The sequence below is a fragment of the Arvicola amphibius genome, chromosome 3, assembly GCF_903992535.2.
Source record: "Arvicola amphibius chromosome 3, mArvAmp1.2, whole genome shotgun sequence".
Classification (NCBI taxonomy): domain Eukaryota; kingdom Metazoa; phylum Chordata; class Mammalia; order Rodentia; family Cricetidae; genus Arvicola; species Arvicola amphibius.
The window spans coordinates 122,500,124-122,522,349 of record NC_052049.1 but is presented as its reverse complement, the minus strand read 5'-3'; the positions used below and the strand labels follow the sequence as shown (position 1 = coordinate 122,522,349).

Below are 22,226 nucleotides of genomic sequence, written 5' to 3'. Positions count from 1 at the left end.
TTGTAAAATGAATAAAGTTTAAATTTGTTATGAGCAAAATCTTTCTTCTTCTTTATTATTTTGAAATATCATAGTTTGCAACGTGTTATAGACAATGTTGGTCTCAGACATTGAGATCCTTCTGCCTCCCATGTGCTGATATCACCATGTCTGATTCACAAAATGATTTGTATTTGTCATAGTTAAGTTTTTTTAAAAAAATTATATGTATTACTGTTTTGCCTCCATGTAAGTCTGTGTATCATGGTGCCCTGAAAAACCAGAAAAGGGTATTAGAGCCTTGGGACTGGAGTTACAGACAGTTGTGAGCCACTGTGTTGGTAGTGGGAATCAACCCTCCAGAATAGCTAGTGCTCCTAACTGCTGAACCATCTCTCCAGCCCCTAGATATTTTTCAATAGGTTGTCAGAATGTTGGTATAGGCTTATCTTTAGAATTTTAAAGTTTTCTTTTCATATTTTTAAATTTTGTTAATAAGCTTATATCCATAAATTGTATCCTTTTGATTATGATTCTAGATGATAGTTATACTTAGAAAGAAAAGTGTAATTACTTGTTTCTTATACTTTAATCAATAATAAAAATATACACTATAACTCAAACACTTTCTTTTTTTTCCTCAGGAACATACTGCAATTCTGCAAGTGCTTGCTTTGTTGCATCTGATGGCAAAAATCTGAGACTCTATCAAGCAGTGGTAGATGCACGAAAATTATTAGATGAACTGTCAGACCCAGAGGCTTCAGTAAGAATTTTCAAATCTTTTTCTAAGCTATTAAGTCTCATTTTAGTTTGTCTAAAACCATTGTTTGTGGTGCATGTCTTTAATCCCAGCACTCAGGAGGCAGAGGTAGGCAGATTTCTGTGAGTTTTGAGGCCAAGCCCAGTTTACAGAGTGAGTTCCAAGACAGCCAGGACTACACAGAGAAACCCTGTCTCAAAAACAAACTAAAACCAAAAACCATTGTTTACTAGTGTTTGGGGAATGGGGATGTTTTTGTCTGTGTATGACACACACACACACACACACACACATCTTTATCTGGTTTCTAAGGTATATAAATTAGAACTTATATGGATATGCTGTGCCCCAATACATTTAACATATAAAGAAACAAATATCTCATTAGTTTTCTGTTGCAGGGAAGGCCTGCTTATTCGTCCTGGCCGTCCTGCTAGCTTAGCCCCGAAATAACCTCACAGAAACTGTTTTAATTAAATCACTGTTTGGCCCATTAGCTCTAGTTTCTTATTGGCTAATTCTTACATCTTAATTTAACCCATTTTTATTAATCTGTGTATCACCATGTGGCAGTGGCTTACTGGGTAAAATTCCCAGTGTCTGTCTCCCATGGATCCATGGCATCTCTCTCTCCTCCTCCCAGCATTCCGTTTAATCCCCCCCCCCCACCTAAATTCTGCCCTATCCAGGGCCCAAAGCAGTTTTTTTATTAACCAATGAAAACACAAAGACAGAAGGACTTCCTACACCAGTTTTTTTTAAAATGATTGATTTTCTAGTTTTTTTTTTTTAACAAAGTTTTTTAAAATGTGTATTCATGGGTACTTTCATGATTCAATGTGTATGCCATGTGTGCGCAGATACCCACAGGGGGTGTCAATCCCCTGGAGCTGAAGTTATAGAGAGTTGTGATCCATCAAATATGGGTGCTGGGAACCAAATTTGGGTCCTCTGGAAGGGCAGCCATTGCTCTTAATTGTTGAGCCATCTCTCCAGCCCTAGTCTGGGTATTTTAAGTCTTGCTTTGCTCCAAAAAGGTTTTAAGCCACCTTTACCTAACTTCTTATATTAGAAAATTTGAGTATTTCCAAGCCTGACTTGCTCAAACATATTCTGTGGTTTAGAATATATTATCTCTCAATGGTAGAAGTGCCTCATTTTAGTAGCTATATAGGAGATTAGAAGTCATATGTCTTACTTAATATTTAGATTTGAACATTGAATTTTTTATTTACTGATAAGGACATATCTCTTTATGAAATCCTGTTCTGAAATGTTTCTGGTGTTGGATAACAAATCCTGGTCTGAGGAGTACCTCAGTGAGAAAAACGACTAGCCCTGTAAGCCCAGCAGCCTGAGCCAGAGCCCAGATTCCGTGTGGAGGCTCGTATCTGGAATCCTAGCATTTCTGTGGTGAGATAGGAAGCAGACAGGAGAATCAGCTAGAAGCTTGCATGTACAGCACAACAGCAAAAACAGAGACCTTGCCTCAAAAGCAAAGTGGAAGGAGAGAACCTACCTCCCCCAAATTGTCCTTTGATCTCCATTTATGTAGTGCAGTATGCTCTGGAACCTCCCCCAGTAAATAAATAAGTAAATAAGTGAGTCAAGTTTGGACAGGAAGTGCTGTTTTTGAGTGTCTGCGTACCTCTTGATGTGGAGAGGACACAGAGAGTTGCAATGCTTGCCTTTAAGACAATTTTAATTTAATTGAAGAAGAGAAATTACTAATAGCTAGGTTTGGTGGCACAAGCTTGTAATTCCAGCACTTGGGCAGTGGAGGCGGAGAATCAAGATGTTCAGGCGATCCTTGGTTATATAGAGAGTTCTGGGACAACCTGAGTCACAAGAGACACTGTCTCGAAAAAACAAAGGAGAAATTGCTAATAAAAGAGCTACAGTTTAAGATAGAAGAGTAGGTATTTAAGGGGCTATGCAACTGGCTGCTAGAAGTATGGCACTAGAAGTGTGTCACACCAGCACAGAGGCCAGTTAGGCTGAATATGGATATTTCTATTGAGGACTGTATTATATATGAATAGGAATAGAAATAGTTTCAGCCCTCAAGGTATATGTCTGGGAGCCACATAAATAGGTACATCTAGCATTTAATAACTGGCAAGAAAAGGCCATCACAGTATTTGAAACTAAGTTGGCTTTCATGTAGGCAGCTCCTTGGATTTATTGATTTGCCCATTCTTCTACAAACATATATGCCTGAACAGTGGTGTACAAGACTAAATTGAGCCTGCGAGTTATGTTGCTAGCTTCAAAAATAGTGATGGCAAGCTCTCATCTCCTGGTCATTGTGTATCTGCCCTGCTTCTGAGTGTTTCACATATAGTTACTATTTAATCTTTCCAACAACCCTAACAGGAAGGTAACACTATCACTCACACTTTAGAGCTGAGGAGACTCAAGTGTTGGATGGCCCCTTTCCTATGGAAACTCCAAATAGAGCCCCTTTCCTGGCCTCTATGAGCTTTTAGAGGTCATCTGTGTTTCCTGGCTCCCGACCTCTTATTTCCATCTTGCAAGTCTGTCAGTCTGAGTTGTCCCCTCTGTTACATCTCCTTCTCAAAATCTGCCTCTCCTGCCTCCCTCAGTGAAGACCTAGAGATTACAGTCATCTACATCCTGCATTTTGAAGCTGTTTGGGTCTGCCGAAGTCTTTCCATATAATAACTTGTTGGCAGAGAGGAATTATGTAGCTGTCTTGAAGGAAGGGGGCCTATTATCTTGACTATCATGGGAGACTAATTGCACTGTTAAAATGAGGGTGTGAAAAGTAACTGAAGTACTTTTATTTTAAAATTTTAAACTGACAAAAATTTTTTTGAGACAGTTGTCACATACCTATTGCTGCTCTTGTCTATACACCACCCAAGGTGCCAGAATTATATGCATGTGTCATCACACCTTGTTTATGCTAAACATTTAAGAAAGGTTTCATTATGTGAATATAGCTGGTTTATAACAAGCTGCCACTTTTTTTTTCTTTCTTTCTTTCTTTCTTTTTTTTTTTTTTGGTTTTTCAAGACAGGGTTTCTCTGCAGCTTTTTTAGAGCCTGTCCTGGACCTAGCACTTGTAGACCAGGCTGGCCTCGAACTCACAGAGATCCGCCTGCCTCTGCCTCCCGAGTGCTGGGATTAAAGGCGTGCGCCACCACCGCCCGGCTAAGCTGCCACTTTTTGACTCTATAAAATTTATTTATTTATTTTATTACTGAAATGGATTTTTTAAATAGAATGTATTCTGATTATGTTTTCCCCTCTCCTAACTCCTCCCAGACCTTCCCCACTTCCCCACTCACCCAAATCCACATGATTGTTTCACTTACCACAGCACAAACAGGCGTCTGACAAATAATATTAAAGTAAAATTAGATAAAATTAGAACAAACAAATCAGAATAGGACAAAACAAACCAACAGAAAAAAAAGAGTCAAAGACAAAGCACAAGAAACACATAGATGTAGGGATACACACATTCACACAGAAATTCCATTAAAACAAACTGGAAAACCATGATGTATGTGCAGAGGACCGCAAAGTTAAAAAAAAAATCCCTGAGATAAAGCCTTCTAGAAGGATTACTGATTTTGTTTTGTGTTGCCCCCTTTACTGCTGGGCATAGGGCCTTGCCTTGAAAGTGGTTTGTATATCCTGTAAAACTTCATTGGAGAAAACAAATTTTTCCTTTGTGAGCAATTATTGTTTGGATATAGTTTCTGAGTTAGGGATGGAGGCTTGTGTCCACTCCCTTCTCAGTGCTGGAACCTGTGCATATGTGTATCTTTCCTCTTTGTGTTGGTAGAGAATTTTGAGCAGGGAAGACAAACCATTGGCTGGAATTTATATTTGTTCATGTGAGAGTCTTGGCCACGTGTTGGAAATCCTCAAGGAGCTTATAGAATGACTCATGATCAGATTGTCCCCTAGGCCAGCAGATAAGTCTCTGTGAGTGGAACCTAACCATCAGTGATTGAGTGAGGAGTCAGTGTGCAGCCAAGACTGAGAACCATTAATTCTCTCTCTCTCTCTCTCTCTCTCTCTCTCTCTCTCTCTCTCTCTCTCTCTCTCTCTCTCTCTCTCTCTCTCTCTCTCTCTCTCTCTCTCTCCTCCTCTCCTCTCTCTCCTCTCTCCTCCTCTCTCCTCTCTCCTCTCTCCTCTCTCCTCTCTCCTCTCTCCTCTCTCCTCTCTCCTCTCGTGTTGCTGAGAATGAAACCCAGAGTCTTTTGCTTGCTTGGTAAGCACTCTACCATTGAGATATACCTCAGCTCTGAACTGGAACTCACTATGCAGCCTAGGTTGCATCTTGAGTGTTGGAATTAGAGTCTTACCCCACTATGCCCTGTGTCTTAGTTAGAGTTCCTATTGCTTGTGACCAAAAGTTACTTGAGAAAGCAAGCATTTATTTCATTTTACAGGTCTTAGGTCACATTTCATCACTGAGGGAAGTTAGGGCAGGAACTGAAGACAGGAACCTGGAGGCATTAAGTGAAGTACAGCCATGGAGTAATGAAGCTTACTGACTTATTCCTGATGGCTCACTTAGCCTGCCTTTCTTTTTTTTTTTTTTATCTTTTTTTTTCCTCATTTTTTATTCAAGATTTCCATCTCCTCCCCCTTCCCTCCCCTCCCTTCCACCCATACCCCCACTCCACCCCTCTCCAAAGACAAAGAGCCATCAGGGTTCCCTTCACTATGTTAAGTCCAAGGTCCTCCCAGCTCCCCCTAAGTCCAGGAAGGTGAGCAACCAAACTGACAAGGCTCACAGTGAGCCCGTCCATGCTGTAGAGTTCATCTTCATTGCCATTGTCCTTGGTTTCTCAGTCCTCCTCCACCGTCAGCCACATTCAGAGAGTCCGGTTTGGTCCCCTGTTCCATCAGTCCCATTCCGACTGGACTTGGTGGTCTCCCGTTAGATCTGTTCCACCGTCTCAATGGGTAAAAGCACTCCTCGCGGTCCTGGCTTCCTTGCTCATGATCTCCCTCCTTTTGCTCCTCATCAGGACCTTGAGAGCTCAGTCTGGTGCTCCTATGTGGGGCTCTGTCATTTTCTCCATCCAGTGCCAGGTGAAGGTTCTATGGTGATATGCAAGATATTCATGAGTATGACAATAGGATCTGGACATTTCTGGCACCCTCTCCTCAGCTGCCCTAGGAACTAGCTGGGGTCGTCTTCCTGGACACCTGGGAACCCCTCTAGAGTCAAGTCTCTGCCAACCCTAGAATGGCTCCCTTAACTAAGATATATAATTCCTTATTCCTCTATCCACCCTTCCTATACCCCAACCATCCTATTTCCCCAAGCTCTTCCCATCCTCCACTTCACCCTTTTCTCTCCCCATCCCCCCATCCCCCCATCCCACCCCACCCCCATGTTCCCATTTTTTGTCCGGCAATCTTGTCTACTTCCAATAACCAGGAGGATAACTATATGTTTTTCTTTGGGTTCACCTTCTTATATAGCTTCTCTAGGAATTTTTACGAATTATAGGCTCGATGTCCTTTATTTATGGCTAGAAACCAATTATGAGTGAGTACATCCCATGTTCCTCTTTTTGGGCCTGGGTTACCTCGCTCAGGATGGTGTTTTCTATTTCCATCCATTTGCATGCAAAATTCAAGATGTCATTGTTTTTTATCGCCGAGTAGTACTCTAATATGTATATATTCCACACTTTCTTCATCCATTCTTCCACTGAAGGGCATCTAGGTTGTTTCCAGGATCTGGCTATTACAAATAATGCTGCTATAAACATAGTTGAACAGATGCTTTTGTAATATGATTGGGCATCTCTTGGGTAAATTCCCAAGAGTGGGATTGCTGGGTCCTAGGGTAGGTTGATCCCAAATTTCCTGAGAAACCTCCACACTGCTTTCCAAAGCGGTTGCACAAGTTTGCATTCCCACCAGCAATGGATGAGTGTACCCCTTACTCCACATCCTCTCCAGCAAAGGCTATCATTGGTGTTTTTGATTTTAGCCATTCTGACAGGTGTAAGATGGTATCTCAGCGTTGTTTTGATTTGCATTTCCTTATATAACCCAGGACCATCTGCCTAGGGGTGGCACTGCCCCCATAGTGCTGGGCCCTTTCACATTAATCATTAATCAAGAAAATACCCTACAGACTTGTCTAAAGGCCAATCTGATGGAGCCATTATCTCAATTGTGGTTCTTCTTCCTAAATAACTCTAGCTTGTGTCAACTTGTCAAAAATCTAATCAGGACACCCAACTTATAGCAGCAGCACTTCTTAAACTTTTGTGTACACATGGATCTGGAGAGACTGTTGAAGTGTAGATGCACAGTGCACTTTAAAGTGCTTTCTTATTGCTGCTATTGGTCTGTTGATGCTCTCTGAGTAACAGTCTTTGCTGTGCAAGAGGAGTCCTGGAATTTTAGCCTTACAGATTGTAGGCCATAGCTGAGTTCAGATTTCAGTAAATAACCCAGAAGAATGTCAAAACCATTTGCATGGGTTTTTTAGCTAAGACTTTAAATCCTGACTTTGGGTGAATGTACTTATCAATAAGTTCAGCCATATTCAACCACTTATTTTGTCTTTTGTGATTTAACCCCAGAATCTATCCCAATACATGTTTTCTGGAATTCTGCTGATACAAACTGGAAAGATCCCACAAGTCTAGTGTGGATGCTGTTTCCTCTTGGAACTGACCTTAGGCTAAACTGGGATCTAAACTTCATTATGGCAGGGAGAGACATTGGAGATGGACATTAGACATTTAGTTAAGTTATTAAAAGGTTTTTATTTAAAAGAGATGGCTTCTTGGTGCAGGTTTTGCAGAGACTCCTTCCAGTATGAAGTTTGGGAAGTTTTAAGAAATTCAGAACTTAGCTTCATGTTTTAATTCAAACATTGTCCTCTAAAGAGACAATGTCAGTCATGATTCCTATATTTCATTTGAAGAGTTGTCTTTTCAGATGGCACCAAACATCTGTACACCACACACTCAGGCTTTGGGCTGGTCTTTTGTCTGATGACGACATTGAAATATCTAGCTGCTTTGAAGTTACTTACATAAATATCACCAGTTTTTCTAACTTCTTAATTTTAAAAACAGAAATGAAAATGGAAAGTTGTATTTCTCTGGCTATATTGTCATTGTCAATCAGTGACTAATGGGGGGGGGGGGGGCTTAGCGTCTGTGATGCTGTCTCCTAAGGACAGAGTGGCAATTTTGCTGATCATTGACATTTTCATTTGTTGTTTACAGAAACTTATTGGAGAAGTGTTTAACATTGTGAGCCAACAGTCTACTGCCCGACCTGGCTGCATTATTGAACTTGATGCAATAACTGACCAAGTAAAAACATGCTTTCAAATTGGTGATGTTATGTGCTCTTTGATTCTCTTTATTCCACAGTGTTTTCTATGTATATATTTTAGGATGATTCTCATTTGGTAAAATATCCATTGTCTAATGAATCTTAAAGTGTGGTTGTGTGTGTGTGTGTGTGACTAACAACTAATGATTTAGGAGTTTCTGCCCTCTAATTGACTTTATCTGTGTCTTTTTCTCTTATTTTAAGGAAGTTTGATTTAGTCAGGGAAACTATAACCCCGTGTGCATGTCCTAAGTGACAATATAGTGCAGCTGCGCAGAGTCTCCAGTTGTGGTCCCTCCTTCTAGCTTCCATTTTAGCTCAGTAGGGAATACACAGCATTTACTTGCTTGGGGCTCAGATTGGGCATTTTTATGAGATCCATTAAAATGCAGATGAAAGTAGCCTCAGCTTAGTGTTTCTATTCACAGCCCTGCCCTTTGTGTAGTCAGGTTTCCTCTCTAGCTCCTACCTGGGGGAAGAGGACCAATGGGAAAAGTCCATTTATCTTTATAATATTTTTTTTTTTCTTCTGGGCTATGCTTCTGGACTGAAAGAGTTACACAGCCATTAAAAAAATTGCTTTGAGGAAGTAACCACATCTTTAAAACAAAACAAAATGAAAAATAAGACAAGTATAGAGCTACTTATAATTTTTTCACAGTGCTTGCATTTTTATGGGAAATGAAGATACTTCTACTTATATGGAGAAATTATCATATCAGCTTTAGTAGCAGAAATGGGGCTGCCAGACTCAAGTTACTAATGAGGCCTCCAAGGAAATTGTAATTCTCTTTTCTCAAGCTGCATTATTATGCATTAAGTTCAACTGTTATTTCCTTTTTCTGCTCTAGAGAGATCTAGAAGAGTGCATTTCCCAACTTGGGCCCCTTTACTCTCTGCACCATGGGATATTGGTGTGGTCCACTCTCACCTAGTGTTCCCTTGACTTTACATATACACCAGATTTGTTTCCCATCTGCTTCTGATTTTCAGTAGCACAGGGTGGTAAAGTCCAGCCACTGACAAGTGAACGGTTTGTAAATCTCAGTGTCTAAAACTCCTTGTAGGTTTGTTCCAGTGTGTTCTCTGATGGCCTTGTCTTCCCCTCCCTCATTTTCTCTTATCTATCACTATTTGTCTCAGTTCCCTCCTCCCTGACTTAATCTTTTTTCCCCTCTTTCCGTCCCTGATTGTTTTGTTTGTTTTTGTGGCAGCTGACTGGAACTCACCACTGCCTCAACCTCCAAGTGCATTGCCACAACTTGTCTGTTCTTTAGTTTTGTACTCATGAAGGATTACCCTTCATTTGTTCCTTTTCTCTTAGGAAGATGACCTTATGTTATAAAGAGATTTTATACTTTTTACTTGGAGAGATGTTAAAAATGCTCTGATCTTTGATAGACTTTTTATGGCTTAACCTAATATTATAGTCCTATTTCATTCTGTGTAAGAAATGAAAATTGCCCAAAATTTTAAGATTATTCTGTGTTCATTCAGTGCCAAGCTAATCAGAACTACTTTCTGTGAGGTTGTCATCGATGGTCTCGGCACTCTTCCATTGTATTCCCTTGCTTGTACCTTTTCCTTGAATTTCAGTTTACTAGGTAGTTCTAGGTGGCTGTCTGTGATTGCTTTTGTTCTCTGTGTGGTCTGGAAACATGGCCATGCAACATATCTCCAGTGGTGCATTTCATAGGTCCTTCTCTTGACCCTCTACACTCTCATGTAAATGTATTCTGCAAAGGTTGTCATCTACTTTAAACAGGTTCTCTCACAATCCCCACACACAATCCCCTGGTCTACAGGCGTGCTCTGAGAGCTTTTCTCAGGCGTTAAGTGTTTGTTGGTGGAGCTCTCAGGTAGACTTGGAAAATCTGTTGGTTTTTTAGTCTAGTGAGATAGTTCTCAGGGCTAGGAGTGGTTTACGTCATTTAACTACATTTGTATTTTTTGAGTATTTTTTTAAAGATTTATTCTTACTATTTTTAATTATGTGTAGGCATGTGTATCAGATTCTGGGTATGATGTACACATGAGTGTTGGTGCCCAAGGAGACTGGGGGGTTTTGGTCTCCTGGAGCTGGGGTCACAGTTGAGAACCACATGACGTGAGCCTGGGTCTTAAGCTCTGAGTGAGCTTTCTAGGGCCAGTGTTTGTTTTTGTTTGAGACCCTTATCTGATACTGTGTTTTGCAACTGGCTGTGCTATCTTTGAAAGTACTTTTTTTCTTAATTCAAGAACGTCTTCACTTTCTCCCTACTGTTTTCTTTCTAGTTAAATTAAGAATAGACTTTATATAGAGATTTGTGTTTTGTATATTAGTTGGGGAAGGTGGGGAATAGGAAAGAAGGAATTTCAAAGATGAAAGCTTCACTTTTCTCCTTTGTAGTGTGGCACAAATACACAGCTACTGCATGTGTTTCAAGAAGACTTTATTATTGGATATAAACCACATAAAGAAGATATGGAGAAAAAGGAGAAGGAAACAGAAATATTTTTTCAGCCGTCACAAGGTATGATTTTGAGGGTAGGTGGGGCTTGTTTTTAGCTGATGAAGTGGATTGACTTACTGCCATTCCAGAACTGCCTGAAATAAACAGTGGTTTCTCCTCTGGAAGGAAAAGTGAGTTTGCTTATTTTGATCATTAAAAAACTCCCAGATTTCATCATGTGTGGGGTTCTAAAGTGATCACTCAAGCTTGGGCATGTCCAGCAGTCATCTGTCAAAGCTGCCTGGGTGTCAGGGCTGGAGAGATGGCTCAGTGGTTAAGAGCATTTGCTGCTCTTCCAGAAAGCCCACCTTTGGTTCCCAGTGCCCCCCTGTTTTGGAAAGAAAGTAGGTTTTCTATAAGATCTTTAGAAAACAGACAGTATAATGTTTAGTTTCAACTTCAGAATTTAACATGAAGTATTTCTTTTAGAAATTAGGATTTTGTATTTATAGCAGTCCTGCTATATTAAAATGAAAAGGCATGTGCTGCTCTAAGGATTCATTCTCTACAGTGAGTGCCATTTTAGTTTACCAAGGGTTTCCAAACACTTATCCCTCTTTGATTTATTTCTTATGCCTCTGTCAAATTAGGCAAAAATTTTTATTTTTTTCTTTAATTTAGCTTCTTGAAGTTTTTCTCTTTTGTGTATAAAGTTTCTCTTTGGTTTTTCTACAAGTTATATAACTGTTTTCCTAAAGACTTTCCACATGCATATTTTTCTCATCCCTTCCTCTTATTTTTGTTTTTCTAGCTTTTTCTCTTTTTTTGGTTTTTTTCGAGACAGGGTTTCCCTGTAGTTTCTAGAGTCTGTCCTGGAACTAGCTCTTGTAGACCAGGCTGGCCTCGAACTCAGAGATCCACCTGCCTCTGCCTCCCGAGTGCTGGGATTAAAGGCGTGCCCTTAAGAAATAAAAATACTTTATTTTATGTATATGGGTGTTTTGCCTGTATGTATGTCTGTGTACCCAGTGTGTGCCTAGTGCCTCTGTAGGTGAGAAGAGAGCATCGGCTCCCCAGGGACTGGATGGAGTTAAGGGTAGCTGTGAGCTGCCATGTGGGTGCTGATAACTGAACCTGGCTCTTCTGGAAAGGCAGCTGTTACAGCTAGGGTTTCTGTTACTTTGATGAAACATCATGACCAAAAGCAAGTTGGGGAGGAAAGAGTTTATTTGACTTACACTTCCACATGAAAGTTCATTACCAAAAGAAGTCAGGACAGGAACTCCAGCAGGGCAGGAACCTGGAGACAGGAGCTGGTGCAGAGGCCACCGAGGTTTCCTGCATATTGGCTTGTCCCTCATGGCTTGCTCAGCCTGCTTTTTTATAGGACCCAGGACGACCAGGCCAGGAATGGAACCAACCACCAGGCCAGGAGTGGAGCCATTAAGAAAATACCCACCAGCTGGATCTTTTAGTTTTCAAGACAGGGTTTCTCTGTGTAACAGCCCTAGCTATCCTGGAGACTAGGTTGGCCTCTAACTCACAGAGATCCGCCTGCCTCTGCCTCCCAAGTGCTGAGATGAAAGGTGAGTATCACCACTGTCTGACTCCAACAGCTGGATCTTATGGAGACATTATTTCAACTGAGGTTCCCTTCTCTGATGACTCCAGCCGGTGTCAAGTTGACATAAAACTATCAGGCATAGTAGTCAGAGCTCTTAACCATCTCTACAGCCCCCTACTGCATTTCTAAAGGTGATATTTTTGCTTACATTATCAAACTAGTGAAATAAAAATCTTCAGAATCATAATAAATGTTTTTTTGCTATTTGCCTAAAATACCGGTTGTTTTTGTTTGTTTTTTTGAAACAGGACTTCTCTGTATATCTTGGGCTGTCCTGGAACTCACTCTGTAAATCAGGCCGGCCTTGAACTCACAGAGATCTGCCTGCCTCTGCCTTCCGAGTGCTGGGACTAAAGGCATGCACCACCACCGCCTGGCTAAAATACTGTTATTTTTGTTTGTGTTTTGTTTGAATCTATATACAAAGTAGGTTCACATATTCTTGTGCACATGAATGGCTGGGGACTAAATTCAGGTACTCATACTTACCTGGCAAACATTTACCAACTGAGCCACCACCACCACCCCCACCGCCCCAAAATTTTCATTTTAAAAGAAAGTTTATATTGTTCAATGTAGGTCTCCTTTTCACTTCCAAGGAACACAGCTGTGAACAGGAAAAATGTACCCATATGTGAAATTCTGTTTGTTCTCTGTGCCTTCCTTTACCACTGCTGCCCTCTCAAATTACAAAATTTTTAAAATGTTATTTCATGTAAAAAAAGCAACACAACAGGATAAAAATTTTTCTATCATCTATCTTTCTATCTGTCTCTGTCTGTCTCTCTGTCTGTCTGTCTGTCTGTCTGTCTGTCTTTGTATGTGTGTGCATGTGAGGTCAGAGGACAACTTGGTTCTGATGATTAAACTCAGATATTCAGGCTTGGCAGCAAGCTCCTTTACCCCTGACCCATTTCACTGACCCTCACGTTTAATTTTCAATGCCTGATTAATGGCCCATCTTTGGATTCCTTTTGTGTTGGCCTTTATGTGTTTATTAAATTGAAGTTTTATTTATTATTGTGTATGTATGTGAGAGTTTTTACTGTGCATCTGGAAGGGTACGACTTTGTGGAGGCAGTTTCTCTCTGCCTTTTCGTGGGTTCTGGGAATTGAACTCAGGCTGTGTGACAAACTTGTTTACCCATTGAGCCACATCACTGACCTCTTTGTGTACACTTGATAGAGCCCAATTAGTTTTGATAGCTCTGTAGCTTTTGACACAAAAATTATATTAAAAATGAAAATCATCTTTAAAATGAATTCTTCCTGTATGAGTCCATTTTCTAATGTACTTCAGTAGTCTAGTGCTGTAACTGGTATAAACGATAGAAAGATTTTAGCTGTGATTTTGGTCTGAGGTTGAAAGACTGTATCTGATGGTAGCAGAGTCCTAGGGCCAGCTCAGAATATCACATAGGAAAAGACAGGGAACAAACCTCTTCTCTCTGTCTCTTAGAAAGCCACATTATACAACCATAGTGACTTCATCCTGACATCCTTATCCAATCCTACCACCTTCTAAGGGCTCCACTTCTGAAAACTACAGTCAGATGTTTCTACCTTCTTAGTACCTTAATACAGTGGGAATTAAGTCAGCAAGAGTTTTTGAAAGGACAAATAATATTCAAGTAAATTACATTTTGCATTCTTTTCAACTTCTGTGCATATCAAGAGGTTCTTTTTTATCTTTAAAAATGTTTTTCTGATCCTACAGAAAAACATTAATTATTCTCTTTCTCTTTGAACAATAGGATATCGCCCACCACCGTTTTCAGAAAAATTCTTTTTAGTAGTCATTGAGAAGGACAGTAATAATAACTCTGTTCTCCATATGTGGCACCTTCATCTTAAATCTGTGCAAGCATGTTTAGGTAAGTAATTATGTTACTGTTTTATACAAGGATGATGTAAAATAAAAACACTTATAGTAAATTCTTTAGATTAGCTGATTCTTGTCGATGAAACAATGAACTATAAATTGTTTTGATGATGAGAGTAAGAATCTCTGCCAAGCTTTATTTTATATTATTATTACTATTTTGATGTGTTTGTGGGGGGGTGGGATCTTTTGATATAGCCTGAGCTGTGATAAAGCACAGCCCAAAATCCTTAGTCTCCTGAGTGTTATGTTTAGAAGATCTATACAACCATGCTGAGCTTCAGAAACTGACTGACCCTGAAAATAATCCAGTTTGTGGGCACATTAGGCACACTGGAAATAAAAAAGAGAAAGGTTGACTGAGTTATTTTTAGTTAACATTTATCGAGTATTTACTGCCTGTTTGTGATGCCATGTCTTTAAGTGAGCGCTGCTGGCACATTTCGTAGACTCTCATTGTTCTGTGATAACTACGTATCAACTTAGCATTTGAGAAACAGTTGCTGTTTGGCAAAATATAATTAAACACCTGAAGTTAGCATTAAGAAACACAATAATTTGTACAATAAATTATTCCACATATGCCTTACTGTACACATTTAGATTAATTATAAAGCAAAAATGAATTTGGGGGATGTCATTTGGCACTCAGTAGCTTTTAGCTAGGCAAGGACTTTATCACTGAGCTATAGTTCCAGGCCAGTTTTCTTTTTGTTTGTTGGGTTTTTTTTTTTAAATATTTATTTATTTATTATGTATACAATAATCTGTCTGTGTGTATGCCTGCAGGCCAGAAGAGGGCACCAGACCTCTTTACAGATGGTTGTAAGCCACCATGTGGTTGCTGGGAATTGAACTCAGGGCCTTTGGAAGAGCAGGCAATGCTCTTAACCACTGAGCCATCTCTCCAGCCCCTGTTTGTTGGTTTTTTAAGGCACAATCTCATTATATAGCCTAGGCCAGCCACAAGCTCACTCTGTAGACTATATTGGGTAGTTTTTTGTTTGTTTTGTTTTTATACTACTTTATAAGAGCTAATTATTAAATAAAGAATTGCATGGATTGCCATATTAGGCTGACTCTGTGGGTAATAGGTATTTTACATAATTTTGTTTTTAACTTGTATATGATACTTAACTATTTTTGTGGATTGCCGTGTGACATCTCAATGCATAATGTTATGTGTAATCTTTGATTCAGTGTAGCTGTCTCATCATCTCAGACATTTGTCTTTTCCTTGTCAAGGTGAATCTAAACTAATTAGTACAAAGTACTAAGAAGTGTCAAAAAGATCCTATTATTTCTCATAATTACATTGCTAACCAGTTTTATAAACATGAAATAAGTGTCTTTACCTACTAAACAATCTCACTAGCTTACTAGGTTGCTTATTAAAAGTACAGATTACTGAGCTCTGTCCCAAGTTGATATAATTAGTGTCTCTGGGATTAGACATGAGAGTTTGTGTGTTAGTGCATTTCCTAGGCCTTTAGTGTATTTAAGGCTTAGGAATGCTGTGCTGTGTATGTAAGTTAAGGTTTTAGATCTCATATGTTGTGGTTCTCCCCTGACATGCCCATATGAAGGAGTTAGTCATGATGAGAAAGAACCAAGTAGTTTAAAAGTATATCTTCTCAAGGAACCCATAAGGAATCTTAGAATTGTCTCCTAAGAAGTGGAAGTATTTCCAAAAAGCTGCATTTCTTAGAGAATAAGAAAAATACCCTCCCTTGTATATAGTGTGATGAAACATCTCAAATGTATTTGACAGCCAAAGCTGCAGAAGGGATCTCATCTGACAGCCTGCTCTCAGTACCTGGACAGAAGAAGGTGGACTCTTCTCCAGAAACGCCCCCGAGTGTGAGCTCCATGCCTCACTCATCATCAATTGCCAATCTCCAAACTGCTAGTAAACTCATTCTGAGTTCCAGACTGGTATACAGTCAGCCTCTGGACCTGCCGGAAGCTGTCGAAGTAATAAGAGCAACACCTTCAGCAGGTAGTGTTCTTGGGACTGAGCAGTGGTAGCTCAGAGTCTTGTCTTCTGATGTGTGCTACAGTGACATTGACTTAGTTATCGCTTACAGTGGTTACTATAATGGTTAGTGATCTAACCATTTACAAGCATGTTTTGTTAATAATTTTTTTTAATGATAAATTCAGGTTTTTGGCTCTCTTGACCATGCTCATGTGGAGGAGTGGGTAATGGTTAGAAGAAACCAAACAAGGAGTCTAGAATTTATCTCCTAAGAAGTGGAAGTATTTATAAGAAGCTGCATTTCCCCTCCTCCCCCGCCTTTCTTTCTTCCTTCCTGCCTTTCTCTCTCTCTCTCTCTCTCTCTCTCTCTCTCTCTCTCTCTCTCTCTCTCTCTCTCTCTCTCTGGGTGTGTGTGTCTCTCTCGTCTCTCTGTCTCTCTATCATTATGTAGCTCATGCTGGCCCTGAACTTTTGGCCTCTTTCTGTCTTAGCCTCCTGGGTGTTGGGAATACCTTTTTCTTTAAAAGCATCAGATCTTTTTCACACATACATAATAAAGGTAAAACATGATTATCACAGAGTGAAGTCTTAAAATATTGTACATTTATAAATTTAGGGATGGGATGCCACAACATAATACATGTGTAGGTCAGAGTATATTGTGCAGGAGTCAGTTATGATAGGTTCAGAGATCGTACTTAAGCCATAAGACGTGGGGGCACGTATCTTCAGTACTGAGCCATCTAGCTATGAATATAATAGCAAAATGAGCTTCAGCGGTTCACAGACAAATGTATTTCTTCTCTGAAGTTTTGCTATCATAGTATTCCAAAATGTAGACAAGATACCTTACATTAAAATATGCATTTCAGAACATTGAAATGGCCCTGCAGTAGAGGCATTCTCTGCTTAATGACCTGAGTGTACTTTCAGGTCCTAGAAAGTGGCCGGGGCCTCCACGTGTACACCCTGACACATGTGCACCTGCACTCACATACTGGAAATAGTTTTTTTAAATTAAAGATATATCATCTACCTATCTATCTATTATTGGTCTTTCTACCTGCCCCCCCCCCCCATCGATATATCTTATTTTCTGAGCAGAATGTGACTGGCCTGTAATTCTACTGACTTTAGCAAGGCAGATGAGGTAGTTTGAAGGATTGGACTGGAGGCTGCATTTGAAATGACTTGCCACTTGTGGAATTCTAATTGGAGAGTTCCTAAGATAATGATACTGACAAACAAAAATGGAGGTTCAATCTTATTTTGATTTCTGGTGGATACTGAGTATGGGGTATTCTTATCCATCCCTCAGACATATCTGCATTCACAGTGGAAAGATTACCTTGAGAAAAATTTTATTATGGGCTTTTGTTTTTGATGCAGATCTAGACAAATATTTTTTGTTTTTGTTTTTTGATTTATTTTTGGTTGGTTTTTGATAGTCTTTGTAGCCGAAGCTGGTTTGAAACTCATTGATGTATTTTAGAAAATTTTTGAACTTGTAATCCTTTTGCTGTGCCGTATAAGGGCTGGGGTTGTAGGTATATTTCCTAAATACAAAGTTTGTAAAAATCTTTTAAAATATTTTTAAAATCTTTTAAATATGGCTGTCTGGTTAAGAGCACTTGCTGCTCTTCTAGAAAACTACAGTTAAGCCCCCACATCAGGCGGCTTATAACCTCTTGTAAATACAGCTCTAGGGATCTGTCAACTTCTTCTGGCCTCCAAGGTCACCTGTACTCAATGTGCATGTATACAAACTTGGACATATACACATACTCATACACATAACTAACCAGTAAATATTTAAAGATATTTGGAAAGTTTGGTATATGCTCATTTGTTTATTGAAGCTCACAAATAATTATATTTACAAAGACCTTATGAAATGTTTTCAAATGTTTCATAGACAGTAACATCCCAAGTCAAGTAATAACTGTTCCCTGTTATTTATATGGAACAGACTTATGTGACTAAATGGTTTTCCCATTCTTCCAAAGGTATTGATAGATTGGAACTTGTATCCAGGTTTTAAGACCCCAAATATTAGTCATTATCTTATGGTTGGAGATAGATGGGAAGTGTTAGTGATTATAGACAGGAATGACATGTAAGGATTCTGGTTCAGCTTTAACAGAGGATGAATTAAACTGAGTAAGAGATAAGATCTACTGATCTTACATTTTGTGGTTCTCTGATTATGACTGTTTTTCTTTCCCTTTTGTTAAGGTCATCTGAGTTCCTCTTCAATTTATCCAGTATGCCTTGCACCTTACTTAGTGGTTACAACTTGTTCAGACAACAAAGTACGCTTCTGGAAATGTTGTATGGAAACTAACTCGCTGTGCAATACAAGTGATGGGAAGGAAACCTATCACTGGAGGAGATGGCCCTTGATGAATGATGAAGGAGAAGATAATAGCAGTACTGTGAGCATAGTGGGAAGGCCTGTCGCTGTTAGCTGCTCATACACAGGCCGCCTGGCAGTGGCTTACAAGCAGCCTGTCCACCACAATGGTTTTATTTCTAAAGAGTTTTCTATGCATGTCTGTATATTTGAATGTGAATCTACAGGAGGGTCAGAATGGGTTTTAGAACAAACGATCCATCTTGATGATTTGGTTAAGGTTGGAAGTGTACTTGATTCAAGGGTCAGTGTTGACAGTAATCTGTTTGTGTATAGCAAATCAGATGCCTTTTTAAGTAAGGATAGATACCTTATTCCAAATATCAAGCATTTAGTACATTTGGACTGGGTATCAAAAGAAGATGGCTCTCACATTCTCACAGTGGGGGTTGGTGCTAATATCTTCATGTATGGGAGACTTTCAGGAATTGTAACTGATCAAGCTAACAGTAAGGATGGAGTAGCTGTCATTACTTTACCACTAGGTGGTAGTATCAAACAAGGAGTTAGGTCAAGATGGGTTCTTCTCAGATCTATAGACTTGGTATCCTCTGTGGATGGCACACCTTCACTGCCTGTATCTCTTTCTTGGGTGAGAGATGGGATATTGGTGGTGGGAATGGACTGTGAAATGCATGTGTATGCCCAGTGGAAGCATTCTGTCAAATTTGGAGACATTGAAGCTGACAGTCCTCTTGAAGAGACAGCGATACAAGATCATTCTGCCTTTAAATCCACTACGTTGGCAAGAAAAAGTATTGTTGAAGGAGCAGCTATCACTGATGATGTCTTCTGTTCACCAACTGTAGTTCAAGATGGTGGCTTATTTGAGGCTGCACATGCACTGTCTCCGACTCTCCCACAGTATCATCCCACTCAGCTGTTAGAACTGATGGACTTAGGGAAAGTTAGAAGAGCTAAAGCCATTCTCTCCCACTTAGTAAAGTGTATTGCTGGTGAAGTTGCAATAGTTAGGGATCCTGATGCTGGAGAAGGAACTAAGAGGCATCTGTCTCGGACCATTAGTGTGAGCGGCAGTACAGCAAAGGATACAGTTACTGTTGGAAAGGATGGCACTCGGGATTATACTGAGATAGATTCTATTCCTCCGCTACCACTACATGCATTGCTTGCTGCAGATCAGGACATGTCCTACAGAATTTCAGAAGAGAGTACCAAAAAGCCACAGAGCTATGAGGCTCATATTGAAAGCCAAGCAGAGGATCAGTATTCAGAGCTATTCCAAGTCCAGGAGATAACAACAGATGATATCGATTTAGAGCCAGAGAAGAGAGAGAACAAATCAAAAGTAATAAACCTGTCACAATATGGACCAGCTTACTTTGGCCAGGAACATGCTAGAGTACTTTCAAGTCATCTAATGCACTCAAGTCTACCAGGCCTTACCCGCTTGGAGCAGATGTTCCTTGTAGCACTGGCTGATACTGTGGCAACCACCAGTACTGAGCTTGATGAAAACAGGGATAAATACTCAGGTAAATTGTCTCACCATACATGTTAAATTTATTATTAGTAAAAATACTGTGTTGTCTGTGGAATGACTTATATGTTGAGTTGTTTTTTTTTTCTTTCAAGTCTTGTAGGGAAAAAACTCATGGATAATTACTATAAACTATACTTGATTGTAAAAAAAGAAAATTGAGGCAGGCTGTCACTTGCGTATGTGACGTACAGATTTGTGAAGTCTGTATGCATTCTATAAGTACTTATATTCAAACATTTGTCTTAGTATTTCAAAAAGATTGATTCCTAATGATGTTTTCTTTGAGTGGTAAAAATTATCCCCTTTTTTGCTTTTAGGGACCTCAGAAATCAACTTGCTGATAGGCATAGATAGTTTTTGAAAACGGTTTATTTGATGAATGTTTTTCTTACATCTATGTATGTGCCCTGTATGCATGCCTAGTGCCTGTATCAAATCCCCTGAAACTGGAGTTACAGTTGATTGTGTGTGCTAGAAACTGAATCCAGATCCTCTGCAAGAACATTAAGAGCTCTTAAATGTTGAACAATCTTCAGCCCCATGAATGACTTTTTATAGCTATATACATGCAAAAATTTCATACATTTAATGTAATGTGTATCTTGCCATTTGAAACTAGATATCATTCTCTCCTGTCCAGCTAGTTGAAGGCCATAGGTTTGATTATAAGCAATGACATTTGCAAAAGAAACAAAATTATTGATCATGCATTCATTTGTTCATGCACTAAATATTATAGAAGATTTAGGGATTACTATGTGCCAAGTACTTTATCCCATTTAATTATAATCCTCTAGTGGATAGGTGGCTAATTCTCTCTCTCTCTCTCTCTCTCTCTCTCTCTCTCTCTCTCTCTCTCTCTCTGTGTGTATGTGTGTATTTTTACACATGAAGGTAATAATCCTTAGAAAATTTAAGGGATTTATACATAATCAGTCATACAGGCATTAAATGGCATTTATAGGGTTCATATGTGGAAAATGTTGCTTTCAAGCCTGCATTAAATCACTTTTGGAGTGGGGATAAAAATGTTTGCCATAAGCATAAATATTTTTGACAGGTTTAAATTCTCACATTGTAGCTGTACAATTTTCCTTCTGTGGATTTAAATAACCAGAGATCTTAGAAGGTTTGCTTGTGACCTGTAGTGAGAGCTGCGGGCTGTGTTCCTGCCGCCCGGATCCCGGCCACCTGGCTAGTTTATGCCCTGAAATAATTACATGGAAACTGTATTTTTTTAAACACTGCCTGGCCCATTAGTTTCAGCCTCTTATTAGCTAATTCTCACACATCATGCTTTAACCTATATTTAGTAACATGTGTAGTAGCACCATGAGGTGGAGGCTTACCGGGAAGATTCTAACCCATGTCCATCTTGGGCCGGAGCTTCATCACGTCTGTCTATCTTCCCTACTTCCCAGCATTCTTTTCTGTCTACTCCACCCACCTAAGGGCTGGCCTATCAAATGGGCCAAGGCAGTTTCTTTATTAACCAATGAGAGTCCTCCATCAGTGACCCACTTTCTAGAAATGTTGAGAAGTAGAAAAACATCATTATTACACGGTTGTGGACAGTGGAGCAGTACCATCCCTAGAACGGCTGTAAGCCCTGCACAGTTGTTAGCTGTTTTTCTCTGGGGAGTTAAGGAAGTAGGGTTGGGGGCTGGAGAGACAGTACAGCCATTAAGAATGCTTGCACTTTTGTAGAGGACCAGTTTGGCTCCCAGTCCCCACACTGAACAGCTTAGAACTGCCTGTGATACAGCTCTGAGTACTCTGGCTCCTTAGAGCTCTTCGTGCATTTTCACTCGTGAGCCCATACCCATACGGACACACAGACACAGGCATGCACAGACATGCGCACAAACAATTTTTAAAGAATATAGACAAATCTTTAAAAAAGTATATACTTTTTGTAATGCATGAAATAGTTTAAACTTTCTGATACAAAGCTTTATCACTCACTGGCTAATAGTTTATAAATGATTCTGGTCACAGTGGACGTTCATGAACTAGACAAGGCAGGAATGGGTATTTCTATTTCATAGGTGGGGAATTGCACTTAAAGTTGAAATAATTTGTATATCTCTGTCAGAAGACTCTAAATAAGAGACCTTTTCTCTTTGTTCTGGTGAGACAGCTTCTGTCATATTGATGTCCAGTTCACTGGCACATGCTCTCATATCAGTTCTCATGGGTCAGTGTGCTCATTTTCACTTCCTGTTTGGGCCTCTTCTTAGCCCGTGAACACTGGCGCATGCTCCTTTCTCGGGGCCTTTACATTTGCCTTTC

The 22,226-nt window shown here is 39.7% G+C and overlaps 1 protein-coding gene across 4 annotated transcripts in view; it reads left to right on the top strand.

Moving 5' to 3' along the window:
• Dmxl2 (Dmx like 2) overlaps nt 1-22,226 on the top strand; it is a 130,630-nt gene that overhangs the window by 55,633 nt on the left and 52,771 nt on the right. For all 4 annotated transcript variants that reach the window (XM_038324524.2, XM_038324523.2, XM_038324522.2 and 1 more), the window contains exons 13-18: nt 624-745; nt 7,990-8,079; nt 10,491-10,614; nt 13,912-14,031; nt 15,811-16,038; nt 18,253-19,926. In XM_038324524.2, coding sequence (XP_038180452.1) covers nt 624-745; nt 7,990-8,079; nt 10,491-10,614; nt 13,912-14,031; nt 15,811-16,038; nt 18,253-19,926 — 2,358 coding nt within the window. The remainder of the gene's footprint in view (nt 1-623; nt 746-7,989; nt 8,080-10,490; nt 10,615-13,911; nt 14,032-15,810; nt 16,039-18,252; nt 19,927-22,226) is intronic.